This window comes from Eptesicus fuscus, chromosome 15, assembly GCF_027574615.1.
Source record: "Eptesicus fuscus isolate TK198812 chromosome 15, DD_ASM_mEF_20220401, whole genome shotgun sequence".
NCBI lineage: Eukaryota > Metazoa > Chordata > Mammalia > Chiroptera > Vespertilionidae > Eptesicus > Eptesicus fuscus.
In genome coordinates, this window is record NC_072487.1 from 34,727,548 (window position 1) to 34,747,268 (window position 19,721).

General features: G+C 41.8%; 1 protein-coding gene across 1 annotated transcript in view; it reads left to right on the top strand.

Annotated features, from left to right (window-relative positions):
* Positions 1-19,721, top strand: part of PGM5 (phosphoglucomutase 5) — a 170,454-nt gene that overhangs the window by 118,556 nt on the left and 32,177 nt on the right. The window contains exons 8-9 of the mRNA XM_008144963.3: positions 5,535-5,670; positions 9,473-9,656. Coding sequence (XP_008143185.1) covers positions 5,535-5,670; positions 9,473-9,656 — 320 coding nt within the window. The remainder of the gene's footprint in view (positions 1-5,534; positions 5,671-9,472; positions 9,657-19,721) is intronic.

Here is a 19,721-nt window from a genome sequence, read left to right on the forward strand (position 1 = left end):
TGAAAAGGGCAGGCATGATACTGAAGCTGACTCCATCAAGAGCTACCCACCTGGGCAAGGCCAGTGGCATCTATTGAACTAGAGACCAGTGGCTACTTTTCCTTCACACTAAATTTACACAAAAAGAGGAAGAGGTCTAATTCACTACCCCTAAGCCATCTGCCCTTAATAGGGGGGCATTTTGAATTTTCTTCATGTAAAGCAGTGGCTTTCAACCCTGACTGCCCCTGAGAATCACTCAAGGAAATTAAACAAATACAGCTGCCAGGGGCTCATTGCTAAAAATTCTGAGCATTGGTATCTTTTAATAAGGTCACCTAAAGGTGATTCTAATGAAGCCTAGTTGAGAACCACTCACCTATGTTCCAGCTTGGAGTCAACAGCAAGTGCAAATGATTTGTATTTTCCTAACTGGCAAATCTAAACTGTCCTGACCTGAGTGTCTGCTGAGATGACTTGATCAGTTAGTAACATGTGCGGTGTTTATTTGAGTTGATTGGCCCATGCTGGGATTTCCAATTGAAGAAAATTCAAACGGATGATTGAGTACTGTTTTTATTCCCCCCCTTTTCTTTTGTGAGGTCACCATACTTACTGGTATACTATCTCGCTCAAAGTAATAATGGCTTTAAAGCTTGAGAAAATTCAAAGCTTAATTTGGGTGGAGGGGCAACAGGGGTGTTTCTGATGAGAAAAAAAAAATAGACCCTCTTTTTTGTACCAATTTGCTGGAGTCATGTCAGGAAAGAGCTGAGCACCCTCCTTCTGGTATCTGGGTGGGGACACCTGCTTCTCTGGATCAGAGTAAGTCTGAGTGAGCTTCAGGCTGGGCTGGCCTCTATCCAGGTGAGTGTGAGTGGTACTTAAAGGCTTTGGGAGTCTAGTAAAAGCTCCTTCCAGTATCCTCAACCAGGGGGCAAGCTCTGGCTGCACTACCAGCCAGGTATCCAGAGGAAGCAAGCTTAAAAAATCGTACTGATGTTATTTAGTGCTAAAAATAAATGAGCCCTGGCCAGTGTGACTCAGTAGTTAGAGGGTCGGCCTGTGAACTGAAGGGTCACAGGTTCTATTCCCGGTCAAGGGCATGTACCTGGGTTGCAAGTTTGATCCTGGCCCCAGTTGGGGCACATTCGGAAGGGAGGCAACCAGTGGATGTGTCTCTCACATCGATGTTTCTCTTTCCCTTTCTCTCTCTAAAAATCAATGGAAAAAATATCCTCAGGTGAGGATTAACAAAAACAAAACAAAAAACACACAAAAATAAATAAATAAAATAGGGAGTTATCATTTAAAAAGTAATAACAAAAATAAAAATAAATGAGCTATAAACCGTGAAATTCATGGAGGAACCTTAATGCATATGACTAAGTGAAAGCTGTCAAACTGAAAAGGCTCCATACTGTATGAGTCCAACTACATAATAATCTGGAAAAGGCCAAACGAGGAAGAATGATAGAAAGATTAGTGGTTGCCAGGGACTAGCAAGGAGGGAAGGATGAATAAGCCAGACACAGAAGATTTTTAGGGCAGTAAAACTATTTGTATACCCTAATGATGGATACATGTCATTATACATTTGTTAAAACCCATAGGATGTCCAACACCAAGAGTAAACTATAATGTAAACTGTGGACTTTGGGTGATAATGATGTGTCAGGGTAGGTTCATCAGCTATAACAGATGTCCCACTCAATAGGGGGATGTTGATAGTAGGGGTGGTAGTATTTGTGTGGGGATAGGAAGTATATGCTAACTCTCTGTACTTTTTGTTCAATTTTGCTGTGGAGCTAAAACTGCTCTAAAAATAGTCTATTAAAATTGTACTGGCAACAATGTGTATAAATGCTACAGTAGAATAATTTTTTCTGGGATCTCATGTTTTAAAGACAAAGCAGATATGAACATATGAAGTGAGGAAGTAAAGAAATATCTTATTTGCTTTTTTCTCTACAAATAGCTCTTTTTATTTATTGAAGGATTTTAGAGAGAGAAAAAGACATGAGAGAAACATCGATTTTATTATTTATGCATTATTAATGTTCCATTATTTATGCGTTCACTGGTTACTTCTTGTATGTGCCATGACTGGAGATCAAACCCACAACCTTGGCATATTGGGATGACACTCTGACCAACTGAGCTACCCAGCCAGGGCCTCAAAGAACTCTTTAACATTCTGTTCATAGAATGTTAGAATTTTGCCTGGTAAAAAAGGGGGTGAAATGCAGGCTGAGTGAATCCCCTCTCCACATGGCTATGGGGGCTTTTGATGTGAATCTGAAGCTTTGTTCTTGCTACTGGGGTTTTTCTGTGAGATAAACAGAGCCAGTCCTCCAAGCCCATCTTTACCCAAGGTCAACATTGACAGCTCAGCCGTGGACTTCCTTCCTTCCAGTCCTCACATCCCTTGTGATATTGAAGCCTTACAGGACATCCTTGATCCTAACCCTAAGGCCTGTTAGCCCCACAAGGAGGAGGCGGGGTCATATTCAGCCTCTGTGCTCTACAAAGCTATATTACTAAGAAAATGGGATCAGTAGGTTCAAAGTTCATCACCTGTTCATAAATAGTATTGATCCCTTTAATAATCCACTACTCCATAAGATACCATAAATGGAAGTAATGTTTTAAAATGTGAATTTCTATATACTATTGATGATGCAAAATGTTATTTCTTATTATGAAAATAATAAATGTTTATGGTATTAGCAAAAGAAGGAGAAGAAAAACTTCTACCACTTCAGAGATAACTCTGGTTAATGGTTTGTTGTATATCCCCTCCAAAGCACACTGAGGGAATCCAGTGGAAACATCTGTGTAATTGCTCCATCATCAATGTCTCTATCCCCACATCAAAAAGCTGTAAAGAGCACAGTTAATTTTACTTGATCACTGGCCCATTAGGAATCTTGGCAAATGTGTAACTTGTAGGCAAGTATATCCCATCCACTCACAATCCACTTTTCAGTGGGAAACAAATGGTTGAGGTGTAGTGATTTTTTAAATCCTGCTAAAAGAACTTTATGTCTCTTCACTACTAAATTATGACACCTTATCTCACAGTTAATAGCATCTAATGGCTGTATCTCCAGGTAATGTAATCCCACTGGACATGCAAAGTATGCAAAGCCCATGTTTTAGAACAAAAGGGTATTTTTCTGCCGCCAGTAAATAAAAGGATTTTTTTTTAGCTATAAAAGGACAAAAGGTTTTAAAATTATTCCACTGGGCAGGGTTTCCTAGATTTTTTTGGGGGTGGGAATGGGGGGGCACTTGGCCATGGAGCTAGCCCAGCATCTTCAGTCTTCTTCCATTTTTGTAGCAGCGTAAAGAATTTGCTGAATGAGACTATAGTCACTCCATGGTGTGATGATTAAATCCCAAGGTCCTCTCAGGCTAAAGGCAGCTGCAACCAGCCGTGTAGGAGTGTCCGCAGACCACTGATCAGTGTGTAGAAGAACTAAAGACGTTTCTTTTCCTTTAAATATCTTCACTGCCCTCTCAAGGTTATATGTTTTTCTTTTTGAGGAAAAACATTTACTTTTTAACACTAATTGTAGCAAGAAGGGCAAAGCTTCACTAAAAAGTTGTCAAAGATGTTTAATTTAGCTAAGGTATCGTTGCAGCATTTTCCAGGTTTAAATGGAACACCAGGTCTCCCGTTTTTATTTTCTCTATTCGCTTCATAGCCCTGAAACCCAAGAGTGCTGTTGTCTGCTCTAGTTGCTCTATTGCAAGAAGAAATGGTCCACTCCCTGGTCCCGTCCCCTTCTTAAGATATTGCTATTGCCAGAGACGGAGGATAAAATTATATGAATAATTGAGAACAGTTTGCCTTGAAGTGTGTATTGAGGAATCGGCACAATGTCAGTGCTTTAAGTGAATTGCCAACAACAAAATCAACAGCAACCACTTGTGACATCCCAGTCACTCTTCTAAATACCCAGGCACATTAGTCGCTTCATCCTGACAGTAACCCCAAGGGGTGGAGGTCATTACTGTCCCGATGTTGCAGATGATGACAGCACTTCACACAAAGGTAAGTAGCCGAGCCAGAATTTGAATATGAACTACTTGACTTGAGAGCCTGCCCTCTGAACCTAATTAAATTGATACGACAACCTGCAAGATTGGTGTCCCATTTTACAGATGAGAAGTTGGGGCTCAGAAAGATGAACATCTTTGCAATAATGTCTCATACCTGGGAAGTAGCAGAGTTTGGTTTAAAATCCTAATTCCAGTCTTCCCACGTTTCTCATACTGTAATGTCTTCCTTGGTATTCAGGGCTTTTTTCACATCGGAGAGAGCTTATAATTGGCCAATAGAAAGAGGCTTAATTGGGCCTATGACATATTTTTCTGGATTCTTTTTGTACAGGAAGCTACCTGTTTAGATTGTACTCTTCATTTATGTAAATGCCACAATATGAACTGCATCTCTTTCTATATAAATAGCTGTAGGATTAAGCTTCCCAGTTTATTCCTGCCTCAAGGACTGTGGTTGCTGTCCCTCCGCCTGGAATGCTTTGAACTGAGATCTTGACTTGGCTGACTCATTCTTCTCAGGTGTAAGCTCAGAGGTCATCACCTCAGGGGGCTGACCCTGACTACCTGTACTGGTTTCCTAAGGCTCCAATAACAATGACCACAAACTGGGTGGCTTAAAACAACAGAAATGTATCATTCTCTCATAGTTCTGGAGGCCAGAAGTCCAGAGGTGTTGGTAGGGCCATGTTGCCTCTGAAGGCTCTGGGGGTGGGGGGTGGGGAACCTTTCCCTGCCTCTTTTAATTTCTGATAGCTTCATGCATTCTTTAGCTTGTGGCAGCATAACTCCCATCTTGGCCTCTCTCTTGTCTCTTCTCTGTGACTCCTCTTCTTCTAAGAACACTTGTTATTGGATTTAGGATGCACCTGGATAATTCAGGATGATCTCATCTCAAGATGCTTAATATATTTGCAAGACTGTTTCTCCAAATAAGGTCACATCTAAAGGTTCTGGGTGGACATATCTTTGGGGGAGGGGGGTGCTATTATACCCTACTCTAGGTAAACTACATTATAGATAAAGCAGTCTTTGCTACTGTCACACTCTGACATCATCACCCAGTTCATTTTTTTCTGAGTCCTTGTCCTTATTTGGTGCATCTCATTCTTTAATCTGCCTACTCTTCTTTGTTACCTGTATCCACCTACTTGAATTCAGGCTTCATGAATGTGATTGCTGTGTCCTTGGTGCCTGCACCAATGCTTAGTATAGTGTAAAAATCACCCAATAATTACTGAATGAATAATACCATTTGACATGTGTGCTGTCAACCTGACTCCTTTCAACAATCCATAGGATTTTATGTTATTTGAATTTCAGTTACATGTTTTTTGAAATGTAAGTATATTATGGAGCATGTATTTAACACAATGAGTAAATATATCTGGCCATTTGAATGGAACAATTGCTAACTGGTCTTCGCAGTTCATTTAGCTTTTACTTTACCCCAGGAACAATCCTCAGCAGAATATTTCTTTCTCCCCTAGGTTCCGATCACCTCCGGGAGAAAGATGGGCTGTGGGCTGTCTTGGTCTGGCTCTCCATTATTGCTGCCCGGAAGCAGAGTGTGGAGGAAATTGTTCGCGATCACTGGGCCAAATTTGGCCGCCACTACTATTGCAGGTGAGAAGGGTAAAGGTCTCTGCGTGGGCACTGGGTACTATTCTTAGAGAAGATTTCTAAAACTGGTGGCCTAGGACCTTAAGAAGGAGGCATCTTTCAGGAAGATCTGAGGAACACAGAGGATGAAGCTGGATAACCCCTGAGAGGTGGTTGGGGTGGAGTCAAGGACTACCAAACTGGAAGGTACAGATTTCCCCTTGCCCAATGCCATCCCTCTGTAATCTTTCCATTAGTGCCTATAAGGTGGGCAGTCATCTTGAGAGGGAATCTGAACTGCAGAGCTTTGGATAGTTCTTTGGTGCAGTCAAACCAAGGGCTTTTCTTGTTGGCTCTCCACCCATAATTATCAAGAAAGGGGGTGGGGTGGGGTGGAGGGCAGACAGAAGCCTTGACAGGTCAGGGTGCTTTTGTAATCCTCTCCCTACCTTTGTCTTACCTCCCACTAATGGTCCAAACCTTGTCTGAGATGCCTGAGTGTCGCCCTCTGTATGGGGCCACATGATTCAGAAGCCCTAGATTTCGCTCAAGTTTTATCCCCATAAAAGGAGGTACAGAAAAGGGAAATATTACCCTGGGAAGGAGGAAGAGAAAAGGTCAGTGGCTAAGAGCTTTGGGTTGGGGTCTCTACCACTTTTCTGTTGTTGAAGTAAGTGAGAGGGCAGTCTTCTGGCTGTGTGGTTGCCTGCTAGATGTGTGTCCCTAGTACTCAGCCCTGGTTCAGGGGAAACTAGTAGGAAAGGGTGTTAGGAAAGAACATGGGGATGGAGCAAGGGAATTCTTGGGTAGTCTTACAGGCTCTCTGTATTAAAAACAGATTGTGGCTCATTTGCTTTGCTTATGAATAGTTAATTCCTTTGGATGTTTGATTGTGTTTCAAGAGCTTGAGGGACAGAAAGAAAGCTTTAGACTTCCCTTATAAGGTGATTATTTCTTCTCTTATGCGGTCATTTACTTAGATAAATATCAGAGAATAAGGAAGCCTGTGATTGCACTCATTAAAGTGAAAGAAACAACAATGCTCTGACAAATGTAGACAGTGCCATAATATTCTTGGTTCCTGTTTAGTCAAGAAGGCTAAGGATGTAAGAGTCTGCAAACCATCTCAAATTATTCATTGTGTCGTAAAATAAGGACTCTCAAGACAGGTGGGAACTTGTTTTACCCCCTGGTATTTCTAACAAGTGCCAAAAAATCCTGCTTCTTGTGGGCTTTTTCTTGGCATACTAAGGAGCTAATTGGCACAGCAAATCCTTCAATTGAATAAAGCTGTTTTTTAAAAGTCCAACCTGATAAAATATATCATGATTGCTAACCTCTGGCTTAGTGAGATTGCTTTGAGTCAGGGATGTGTTTCTCATAATTTGTGGAATGATTATCTAGTTTTCTGCCAGTGTTTTGAAGACATGGTGTTATGATAAGTATTTATAATATAGTTCTCGTTTTGTGGCCAAGAGCTTACGTGATAATTACCTTTTTCATAACAAATACCATATTAGAGAATATAAAGCAATGGAGATTTGAATTCTTGTTGGACACTGTTTTATGTTTTAGGTTCTGTCCAAAAGACCATAGAGATAAAGACAGAGGGAGGAAAGGTAGAATGAAAGGTGAACATTTTCTTCAGCCTCCAGCTAATGCAGATTGAAAGGTGCTTATGAAATAAAATGGTTTCTAGCCTGTTTTCTTAGTGGGGAAGAGATAATCAAACAATTTTGGTTTCACTAATACCGAGCCTGAAGTTGTATCAGAGAACCCAAATTATTTTCCTTATGTGAATTGACCCCAGAAGTTCTCCATTTAAAGGTTTCTTCCCTGGAACATGTGTTAGTGGTGGGGTAGTCAGAGGGGAAAGACCTGCTTGTGTATGATGATGAGCATTTGGGCTGGCTGGTCTGATGACTTCAGCCATAGACTGACTTGATCTGTTATAATATTAGTGGATTTTCTCAATTTCTGAATCACTTTCAGTGCTTCTCTTAGCCCATCATCCCACCCCCTTCTGCTTAGTCTTTTACCTTCCCCCAAAGACTATCTTTAAAGAGAATCTAGGCCAGTGATGGGCAACCTTTTGAGCTTGGTGTGTCAAACTTTGCCAAAAAACTGAGCATAACTCGGGTAGTGTGTCACTTTGAGGAAAAAACATTACTTCGCAAATGTTTCATCCTCAGGAGCAGCAAATGTTTCATCCGCGGCATGCGGCTGCCTCAGCGGCCGCGTGTCATCAGAAATGGCTACGCGTGTCAGTGCTGACACGCGTGTCATAGGTTCGCCATCACTGATCTAGGCTCAGAACTCATGCAATAATAAGAAAGAATGTTCTGAGTTCCATATTTTTTTGTTTCTGAGGTTGGGGAGGACACACCTTGTGTAGGAGGGAGAGAAAAAAAAGATACGGTTATAGGTGCAGGGGACCCATTGTTAGACATGGTATCATTTCATGTTCTGAATTTTGGCTACTACCCTGATATTTACTTTAAAATATTGGGTGGAAAAAAGTAGAAACAACCATTCAGATATTCCTTCTTTCATTTCACTCTGAGAATTCACATTCCCCCCTGTGTTACAGGGAGCCCAAATGTGAAGTCCCAGCACCGCCACTTGAGCATAGCTGCCCATCTGAAGGACTTGCTTCTTAAACAGAACATTCTGGTTGTGCCATCAGACATTGAGAAAGACGCTACAGTTTCTTTATTTTTTTATGGTAGTGGCTAAGAATAAAAGTAATTAGCAGTTTAAGCACTGGTGTCTGGCACTGTGCCAACTACTTGGTATCCATTATCATATTTAACCCTCATAACAAGAAATGAGATTGGTGTTATTTTTAGACATTTTTTTCCTAATCATGTTTCAGCCCCATTGTTACATTTAATGAATGAGGACTTTTGGATAAGAGGACTTTTTTCTTTTTTTTTTTTTTTAATGGAAAAATGGTGATATTTCTTCCAAGTTTCCAAGAGACTTTTATGGTATGTTGAACTCCCTCTTTCTCTCTTTACCTCCCTTGATTTATCTCCTTCCTTCCTCCCTTCCTCCCATCTTTCATTCCACTCCTCACAAAGCACTTACTACTTACCTGAAGCAGCTGAGAACAAAACAGGTAAGGACTCTGCCCTCCAGGAGCTTACAGTTTTTGTGGGCAAAGACAGATAAGAAAGAATAAACAAACAAACAATCAAGGTAAATACAAATTGGGATAACTACCAAAGAAAAGGGAAAGGGTGATGAGAGAGAGGGGGATATAGAGGGAAGCTATCTCAGATGGACCTTCAGAGACGGTCACTTTCTGGAGGTGACACTAAGTTTGAAAACTGAAGGAGAGACTGCTAGGTAATTTGAGTATCTGGGGGAAGCATATACCAGGTAAAGGGAACAGACAGCAAGAGCAAAGGCCCAGAGACAGCGAAGGGTGAAGTGTCTCTGGGAACGGAGAGAAGGCCAGTGTAGCTACAGCATAAAGAAGACGGAGAAGGTGGGACAAAGTCACAGTCAGGAGGTGGGCAGGGTCACATTCCCTTACAGACTGTGGCTAGGGTTTTGAGCCTTGTCCTCAATGTGATGGGTGCTTTTGGAGGAATTTAAAGGAATGGAGTGAACCTGACGATTTTCACATCACCACTCTGACTACTGTGTGGAGAATGGATTGTAAGAGCCAGGTGGAAGAGGGGAGATTAGTTGGGGGTACTTTCCTGTGTGGTTCTTCCTTGAAAACAAAGCCAATCCTAAAATGACCATAAGAGATTCACTTAATTGCTCATTCTCGAATTAAGTTTGTGTTCATCCTGTGTCTTGCCCTCCCTCCCAGGTTTGACTATGAGGGGCTAGAGCCCAAGGCGACATATTACATCATGAGGGACTTGGAGGCTCTGGTCACAGACAAGTCCTTCATCGGCCAGCAGTTTGCCGTGGGGAGCCATGTCTACAGTGTGGCAAAGACAGACAGCTTTGAATATGTGGACCCTGTGGATGGCACTGTGACCAAGAAACAGGTACTTGCTAAGAAATCACCAAAACAGGTTATTAGGCAGAGCCAGGTGCCTAAGTGTCCTAATCTTCAGGGATGATTTACTCTGAGCCCTTCATTTTATAGATGAGAGCCCTGTAGCCAGGAGAGAGGAAAGCCCTTGGTGAAGGCTACCTACCTAGTGAGTGGCAGAGGGTAGATTAGAGCATGGGGCCCTGAATTTCTGTCCAGTATTCTTTCTGCTTGGTAACTAATGGGCCAATATCCCAAACGGATAATAGACCCAACACTTCCTTCTGAAATGTTTGTACCTGCAGGCTCTCTATGTGGTAGCCATTACTGGTGATGGGATCAGTTAAGTTTCCAGGAGCAAAAGATCCTTTTCTTTCGGATCCCCAGGTGCAGGAATGTTTTCCCTTTTATGACCTTTTGTCATTGAGGAATGAGAGGAGCTTAGCCAGATGGGTTAGTTACTCCTGGTAGGAGAAGAAACAGTTGGAAAATTTGCCACACCAAGCCCCAAAGAGATATTTATGGTTGAGAATTATTGATGGTTGAGAATTATTATCACCATAGATAAGTGGCGGAATTAACCACAACTTCTGTTATGGTCTCATCTTTGTGAATTGTGTAAGAAAAGTTGAAAGCTATTACAATTATTTTTCTTCTCAGTTTTGTTTGTTTATTGTCTATGGCAAATATTGACTGCTCTCAGTAAATTTTAACATTTGCAGTCTAAATAAGATACTCTGAATAACATTAAGAGAAGTTCCACTCTAAAATCTCCAATTCTTATCTTCTTATACATTCATCATCAAGTATAGACAACAAAATAAATCAGAAGCTGTAAAGTTTTGGGAACTAAATATAATAATATTTTAAGTATTAATGCTATTTTAAATATAATAGTATTAAAGTAGTAATGCTATTTTTATTTTGGCCAATATTTCATTCATACTTGTTCCTCTAGGTTATCCTGATTTGCAAATGTTCCAAAAACTCAATGTCATCCTGTTACTCTCTTGGTATTGTCTCTATGGTCTGCTTCGTTTTATGGTGATTTTTCATCTCTATCAAAATGTCAGTCTTTCATCCTTAGAAGGCCTCTTATGGCCAGACACAAGGATTACAGTCTTACTTTGGAAAGGTCTAAGGTAGTGAAGAAAATAGTGGTTACGAAGTTTAAAGACCCAGTATTGAATTCTACCCCTGCCAGTTACTAGTGTCTGACTTTGGCAAAGTTGCTTGATTTTTTGAGCCACAGTTTCTTCCTAATCTGTAAAATATCTGGCTCAGAATTGTTTTAGAAATGGAATGAAATAAACTATGCAAAAGCTCATAGCTATCCTTGACACAGGGAGTACACAGTACATTTTTGGTAGTCATGTTTTGTTTCACTCCAGGATGCTTTCTTGACTGGATTGAATTCTCTCCAAAATAATACCAGTGATTCCCTGGAAATGTGCAGCCAGGAGCTCAGCACATGGCATCTTGGAGCCTCTATGCTTTGGATAAGCCCTTTCCAGTTTTGTGCCATATTCCCACTTGCATTTTACATAAGGACCTCGGGGCTTTTTTTCCTCAAAGCCAGGGCTCATTTTGTTGTTACTGTAAAATTTAAGAGTTGTAAAATACATGCCTTCTAAAGTATCCTTGGATGGTTTCCATTCCCCCATGAGGAAGGCTTGAACACCATCCCTTAAGGGATCATCTAGTCAATGCTGGTTCTGGATTTTATCTGCTCATATAAAGCTTGTCTGTTGAGCTCATTTGTTTTGCTCTTAAATCCACTAATACTCTACCATTTTCTTCTTCAGTGCACTTAGCATTTGGATACTTTTCCCCCTGGCTTTTCTTTAATTGTTCACATCAGGCTAATTGCTCAGCGAAGTCTCAAGTTTGGACATTTATTTATTCCATGTCCCCTCCCCTCCAGCCCTGAATACTGGTTTCCATTTTCACTCTGGAATTTATTGATATTTTTTCTTTCCCACACTCCTTCATCTGAGCTCAGATGTGGCCATAAATAGATAAGTGCTACCAGAACCTGCTCTCAGGAGCTAATCTGGGACAGAAGGAAGGTTGTTCATCTTCCCAGTTTCTAGGATCCACGTGATATCTTCATTAGCTAGTGGCCCTGAGTCACACTGGAGCTTCTCTGCAGGTCCAGATTTGGCCCAGTAAGGGTTATGAGAGGCCACTAACACTCAGTGGCGTCCCCATGGTCAGTAAGTCACAGGTGGTTCTTTCACCACAGTTGTCCCTGTTGGTTTAGAGGGGGAATTCCTGCATTGTGGGGCTGTTGCTAAACTTCCACCATGGAGGCCCACATCTAAGCATTCTTGGGATGGCAGTAATTGTCAACATTTAATTCCAGGGACAGTTGAGTCTAGGACACACTTTATGCACCACTGTTGCAAAATAAACTACTCCTAAAAGACATATTTGAATTTAAACAAACTAGCATTATTTTAAAATAGTCATAAGGTACTTTGGTACATTTATTCAATAGGTATTTCTTGAGAGACTACCCAATGCCTAATATTAGTTTTGTTTTTTTTCATTGTGCAGTTTTTAAAATATAACAGCTTTAGTAAGATATAATTCACATACCATATAATTCATCCATTTAAAGTGTACAGGTTTGTGGTATATTTATAGAGTATATTCACTGCCATCAATTTTAGAGCATTTTCATCACTCCAGAAAGAAACCTTGTCCTCTTTAGCTGTCCTCTCCCAACCCCTGACAACCATCTACTTTCTGTCTCTATGGATTTTCCTATTCTACACAGTTCCCATAAATGGAATCATACAACATGTGCTCCTTTGTGACTGGCTGTTTTTGCTCAGCATAATGTTTTCAGAATATATATATATATATATATTAGAGGCCGGTGCACGAAATTCATGCACGAGAGGGGGTTGTCCCTCAGCCCAGCCTGTACCCTCTCCAATCTGGGACCCCTCGAGGGATGTCCGACTGCCCATTTAGGCCCGATCCCAGTGGGATCGGGCCTAAATGGGCAGTTGGTTATCCCTCTCACAATCCAGGACTGCTGGCTCCCAACTGCTCACCTGCCTGCCTTCCTGATTGCCCCTAACCACTTCTGCCTGCCAGCCTGATCACCCCCTAACCACTCTGCTGCCAGCCTGATTGATGCCTAATTGCTCCCCTGCCAGCCTGTTTGCCCCCAACTTCCCTCCTCTGCCAGCCCAGTCACCCCTAACTGCCCTCCCCTGCAGGGTTGATCGCCTCCAACTTCCCTCCCTTGCAGGCCAGGTGCCTCCCAACTGCCCTCCCCTGCTGGCCATCTTGTGGTGGCCATCTTGTGTCCACATGGGGGCAGGATCTTTGACCACATGGGGGCAGACATATTGTGTGTTGGAGTGGTGGTTAATCTGCATATTACTCTTTTATTAGATAGGATAGAGGCCTGGTACAGGGGTGGGGGCCAGCTGGTTTGCCCTGAAGGGTGTCCCAGATCAGGGTGGGGGTTCCCTTGGGGCATGGGGCAGCCTGAGCAAGGGGCCTGTGGTGGTTTGCAGGCCAGCCACGCCCCCTGGCAACCCAATCGGAGGCACTGGTATCTAGAATTTATTTACCTTCTACAATTGAAACTTTGTAGCCTGGAGCGGAGCCAAGCCTCCTGCATGCTCCACCGGCAGCCATTTCTGTTTGAGTTAATTCACCTTCTGTAATTGAAACTTTGTAGCCTTAAGCAGAGGCCTGAGTCTGGCCAGGGTGTGTGGAAAGCTTTGCTTTCTCCTTTACCGAGGGCAACCCTGGCCTGCTCTCTCCAGCTCCGTGGCTGCCGCCATTCTGTTTGAATTTGTTTACCTTCTATAATTGAAACTTTGTAGCTTGAGTGGAGGCTTAGACCTGTCAAGGGCAGGCGGAAAGCTTGTTTCCCTCAGTTGCCTGGGAAACCTTGCTCTCAGTGGCTGTAGCCATCTTGGTTCGGTTTATTTGCATACTCACCCTGATTGGCTAGTGGGCGTGGCTTGGGCTGGTGGGCGTGGCTTGGGTGTAGCAGAGGTATGGTCAACTTGCATATTTGTCTATTATTAGGTAGGATATATTCACATTGTACTAAATATTAATACTTCATTCCTGTTTATTACCAAGTAATATTTCCTTGAATAGCTATACCACATTTTGTTTACCTACTCATCAGTTGATAGATGTTTGGGTTGTTTACTCTTTGGGGCTATCCTATATAATAAAAGGCTAATATGCAAATCGACGAACAGCGGAACAACTGGTTGCTATGACGCGCACTGACCACCAGGGAGCAGACGCTCAATGCGGGAGCTGCCCCCTGGTGGTCAGTGTGCTCCCGCAGGGGGAGTGCCGCTCAGCCAGGGGCCCTGAGCCAGGCTCATGCTGGCGAGTGCAGCGGCAGTGGCGGGAGCCTCTCCCACCTCCACGGCAGCACAAAGGATGTCAACTGCCAGCTTAGGCCCGCTCCCCAAGGTGTCAGTCAAACATCCCTCGAGGGTTCCCAGACTGCAAGAGGGTGCAGGCCAGGCTGAGGGACTGCCCGCCCCCCCTCCCCCCGCCACCCCGTGCACTGGGCCTCTAGTTATGAATAATGCTGTGTGAATATTCATATAAAGTTTTTGTGCAGACATACTTTTTCAGTTCTCTTGGATATACATCTACAAGTGGAATTACTGATCAAATAGTAACTCCTTGTTTAATCTTTAAAGAAACTGCCATGTGGTCTTCAGAGCAATTGCACCATTTTACATTTTCACCAACAGTATATGAGATTCGAATTTCTGCTCACTTTCCCCAGCCCTTGTTGTTATCTCTCTTTTTTAATATAAAATACTCTAATTTTCAAATAACTTAGTATATTATGGATTATTTTAAAATTAAGATAGAAGGAGATTTAATCTTCACAAAAACAAACAGAAGTATGTGTCACCTAGCAAAACCCAAAGGATGTTAACATATGCATGAACATCTCCGTTTGCTGGGAGAGGCAGATGGCTATGGTCTCTCCAGAGTTCTATTGTGTTGGAGTCAAATAGACACATATTTAAAGGCTGGCTTTGCCACTGCCTAGATTTGTGACTTTGGGCACATGCCTCAGCCTAGTTGTGGGGATGGGTGACACTAGTAGTAATTACCATAGAGGGTTATGGAGAACGTTTGAGGGCAAAGTTCCCAGACACAGTAGCTAATACCCATTTGATGCTTGAGAAATATAAGTTCCTTCCCACTTTGCAGAATTCTTCACTTGCCTGAATATCAGTTTGCAGAAAAAGTGTGAGTGGTGTTTAAATGTACAGGTTTGAAGTCACAAAGTCTTGGCTCTGCCTCCTCCTTGCTGGATGATCTTAGGTAAGTCATTCAACCTCCCTGTGCCATCTTGTCCTCATCTGTGAAACAAGAATAGTGATTGTGGTTACCTCATACAGCCATTGGAAGAATCACGAGATAATACAGATAAAGTCCTGGCACATAATAGCTAAAGTAAGTCATGACATTGCGGACGGATCACGAGAATTCTCGTGTTTTCTGTTCTAAGGCTTGTAGCCAATCATGAGAATTCTTTAAAAATATATTAGCGCCCTAGCTGGTTTGGCTCAGTGGATAGAGCGTCGACCTGCGGACTGAAGGGTCCCTGGTTCGATTCCGGTCAGGGGCATGTACCTTGGTTGCGGGCACATCCCCAGTGGGGGGTGTGCAGGAGACAGCTGATTGATGTTTCTCTCTCATCAATGTTTCTAACTCTCTATGCTTCTCCCTTCCTGTCTGTAAAAAAATCAATAAAAATATATTTTAAAAAAGATATTAGCTTGTAAGAACATGTAATAAATAACTTCAAAATGCAATGGGTATTTAATTTTAAAGCGTGCCTTTAACATTTATGTAAAACATTTTTTGTACTCGTTCAATAGAAACTTATCTGGCCACTAGCTAAAGCTAGCAATAAAACTACTAGTCTGCAATGTGTTAAAAGAGGGTCCTTGGGAAAGAAAGATTTCAGCGTTCAATAAAACATATGATAAAAATAGCATGAAAAAAACCATTCAGCCTTGCAAGAGGTCATGTAAAGACATGGGAGGGCCTCTTCCTTCTCTGAGTTATCTGTGAATTGACTTAAAGTCACATTTCTCTGCCTTCCCTATGTTCCCCTCCGAGCCCTCCCCCAACTTCTTCCTACCTCCACTTCCACCTACCCCCCTACTTCACTTCAGAAAGGAAAGGTTCTTTTTAAGACAGCTCAGTCTCCTTTTCATCCTTGATTCAGGAAACAGACTGTGGGGGGAAAAGCTGTTTTACACATATCTTTAGAGATAAAGAAGAAAAGCTTCTCCGTCCAAAACGAAATTAAAATCCCCATCACTCCCTGTCCAACCCACTGCTGTGGAAATGTTCAGCAAAATCTATCTTTCCAGTGAGACCCTGTGGGGGTCATTCAAGGAGCAAGAAGGAAACCCTGAAGTACTCAACCCCTGACGTGAATTCCCAGGGACCTATTTGGCCTCACTGTGGCCTGTCTGATTTCATGGAATGTACTATGGTTGCCTCCAAATGTCTGCATTTTTGTGACCTTGGGCATCAAGAGAAAAGTTGATGTGTGCCTTCCATTAAGCAGGACCTAAGAGAGACCCTGATCTAGAAATACCAAATTAATGACGCATAGTTCAACAACTGCACTTTGTCCTTCTACCGCTCCCACGAAGATATGTCGCTGTTTATTTTCAGGTAAAATCTAGGCACCATGAATGAATGATAATGGTTTCTTTAAACGTGAGTAAGAAAAATAAGCCAATAATTACTCTGAGAATAGAGGAGCAGTTTGACCAAATTGTTGCCTAATTTAAGAGGTTCCCAATTTTTGCCTTGTAAAGAGATGGGAAAGATGAGGGGAGATAAGGTGACTCCCTAAGGCCTAAAGGTAGCTCATTCTTTCTTCCTCCAGGATGAATTCTTTTTGCAAACATCCAGACTTTCCATGGTGCTAGGCACACTCTCTTTTCCCCCCACCATCTATAGCCCAAGGAACATTATCAATTCCCAGATTATCTCTTACCATCATTTTCCCCATCTCCTCCTTGTAGCCTAAATCTGGAATCACCACTCGGTGCCCCACAATTACGAGACTCTCCCAGTTCTGATAGAAGATGTATTCTGATCTGGTGTTGAGAAGGACAATGTGACAATGGCGCTAGCACTGGTTGATGGTGTCGTATAGCCACTATGGTGCATCAACACAGAACTATGACCTGTACTTTGAAAATTAGCTTTCATATGAGAAAACTTGACATTTCAGGGACAAAATTGAAGCAACCAAGTCTCTATGACTTGTCCAACTCCTGAATTTCTATTTAACAGGTCAAAAATCATGACATTCTACCAGTGCTGCAGTCATTTGCAAGTAACAGTTCAGCTGATATTTAAAAACCTGATGTAAATAAATGCATACCAGTTAGCTGATGTAGAAAACCAAATCCAATTTGATTATGTCAGGCTAACGCTGAGCTTATTAATACTTCAAGTTATGCAGGCTGTGTGGAAAGATTTTGATGTTGTCCTCAACCTGGAAAAAAGAACCATTTGAAACTAGTTCAGAGAAAAAGCACACTTTGAAGACTGATTCTGAAGTCAATGTGCTTGTAGAGTTGTTATTTTAATATGCAGGAAGGTGTCTGCACTTTTTAATTTCAGTATTTAAAAATAATAAAGTGAATTGGTAATCTTGAAATCACATTTTAGTCTGGCATGTGGTGCTTTAATATATACTGTGGTGTAAGCCAACCCCTGGTCAACAGATACAGAGAAGTTTACTGAGGCCTCATCTCTGGAGGTGTCAGGTGAAGGCAACTGAATGGTGTCAGCTGGAGAATCTGGGACTCCAGGAGGATTGCTCTATTTAGAGCTAACTGGTCAACCTTCAACTTCAACCTTCAACTTTTATTCTAATCAGTGAACCAACTGAGAGACTGTCATTAACAATTTATCATTGTCCTGTAATATGCCACTTGCTGGAGAATGGTTTGAGCTATAGAAGTAGAATCTAATAAATAACTTTAGTCATAGTGATTATCCCACCTATAGACTTTAGTTAAATCTGAAAGTTAGTGCCTACAGCTAGTCCTCCTATATTAGTAACAGAAATGTTTAGGGAGTGAGATATTATCATTACATGTATATTGTGACTAAAGCTGGGTTAAAAAACTTTTTCTGTTGCAAGTTGTGATGTTGAAAAAAGTTTCTATAGTAAATATACATTTCTTTCCTATGTTAGTACAATATGGTGAAGGTAGTTGAAGTTTGATTCATTTATGTCTTAATCTATTCAATGAATATTTACCAAACACTGCTGTATGCTAGTCAGTTTCCTGGGCATTAAGGATACAACAGCACACAGTCTAGCAGGGAAGACAAACTGGTATTAAACTTGTAATTGCTATAGAGTTTACTGAATAGCATTACAGAGAAAGAACTTATTTGGGAGTGCAATATCAGGGGGAAATAACCAGGACTTAGGGCTCTGGAAAGCTCTCTCTGGGGAGGTGATATTTAAGCTGTGCCCTGAAGGGTGAGTGGGGGCTGGCTCAGGTGAAACCATCTTATCAGACTACATTCTTTTCTTCAATCAAATGTGCTTATACCATTGTTCAACTTTCCAGATAAAGAGCTGGCATTTCTTATAGGTAATAGCATTCTCATCGGGATATTACAATACCTATGATTATGTTTCTCAACTTCAGTGCTCATTCTATAATACTGTAGTTGTAAATAAGATAATTGGGCCTCTTCTTGGTAGGACAACTTGAAAACCATAGATTAATTTTTTTTCTAATAGCTACCTTTCCTGTGATATTTCTGTTTGTCTTCCAAGGATCAAACACATATTTGGTGCTTTATGATGAACTGTTGGCTGATTTGAAAATAGAGAGAGGGAAATGCTGTTTCTAATTAGTTGGGAAGTTCCTACTCCCCTGCTGCTGATTCATTGGAGTTATAATAAATTAGAGGCCAGTGCAGGAAATTCATGCATGGGTAGGGTCCCTAGTTGCTGCCAGCTGCCGGCGGGGGCCTCCCTTCCCTGGCTGCCAGCTGCAGGCCAAGCCTTCCTTTGTTCTGCGCTGCCCCCTGGTGGTCAGTGCACGTCATAGTGAGCAATTGAAATCCCAGTCGGTGGAACTCCCAAGGGGACACTTTACATATTAGGCTTTTATATATATAGATTACCTTCTCTTGGCATAAGCTGACTGCTTTAGGACTATCTTCTAAAGTGTTGGGAGTAGAATCCTGTTAAGATGTGTGACTCTAAACACTCTGGAATGGTATCACATTTATTCCTACTGAAATACTAATGTCTGTGCATAGTCTGGTGGGTGACCCCTACCAGGAAACATAAATATGATAGGAAAAAGCTGTAAAGGATCACAGGAACTAAGGGAGGAAGCTACCCCTGTTGTCTGGGGAAAGTGTCTGAATCCAGAATGTCCCAGAACTTGGGTTGGTATTGAGTGAACAGGAGAGCAGCAGTCATCTTTTGGCCAAAGACATGGGGAAATGAGTGTGTATGATCTAGGTGCATTGTTCCGAATCTGATAGTTGGAATCTGAGTGATAAATAACTATTAAATCTTCACTCTCCAAGTAGCCCTCTCATCACCTAATATGGTTTTTTGCTGGATGGATGTTTTAAAAGTGGGCTGAAGAAGCCATTTGACCTTGATTTCCCTCAGATAATTGTTTGCAATTGCTGGCTTCCACGAGTGCTGGTTGGTTATAAAAATGGCTAGATCAAAATTGCTTCCAAGAGTAGGGCAGCTAAGTCTGGCATTGTAGCAGTGAACTGCATAAAGACATGACCTAATAGGGGAGGGAAAGCGGAAGGTAAGCCAGCAAAGAGGAAGGATGCTTTTCTGTCATTTGTCCACCTGTTTGTAATTTACACAAAGACATGGTGTGGACTAGCTGCTGCCCTTCTCAACCACTTTTGAACTCATGCTCACAGCTAGGTATGACTTAAACCAACAAAAACGGGTAATTCTAAGTAATTTTTTCATGGAGAGATATGGCTCTCCAATCCAAATCTCCTGCTATATAAACTGTGT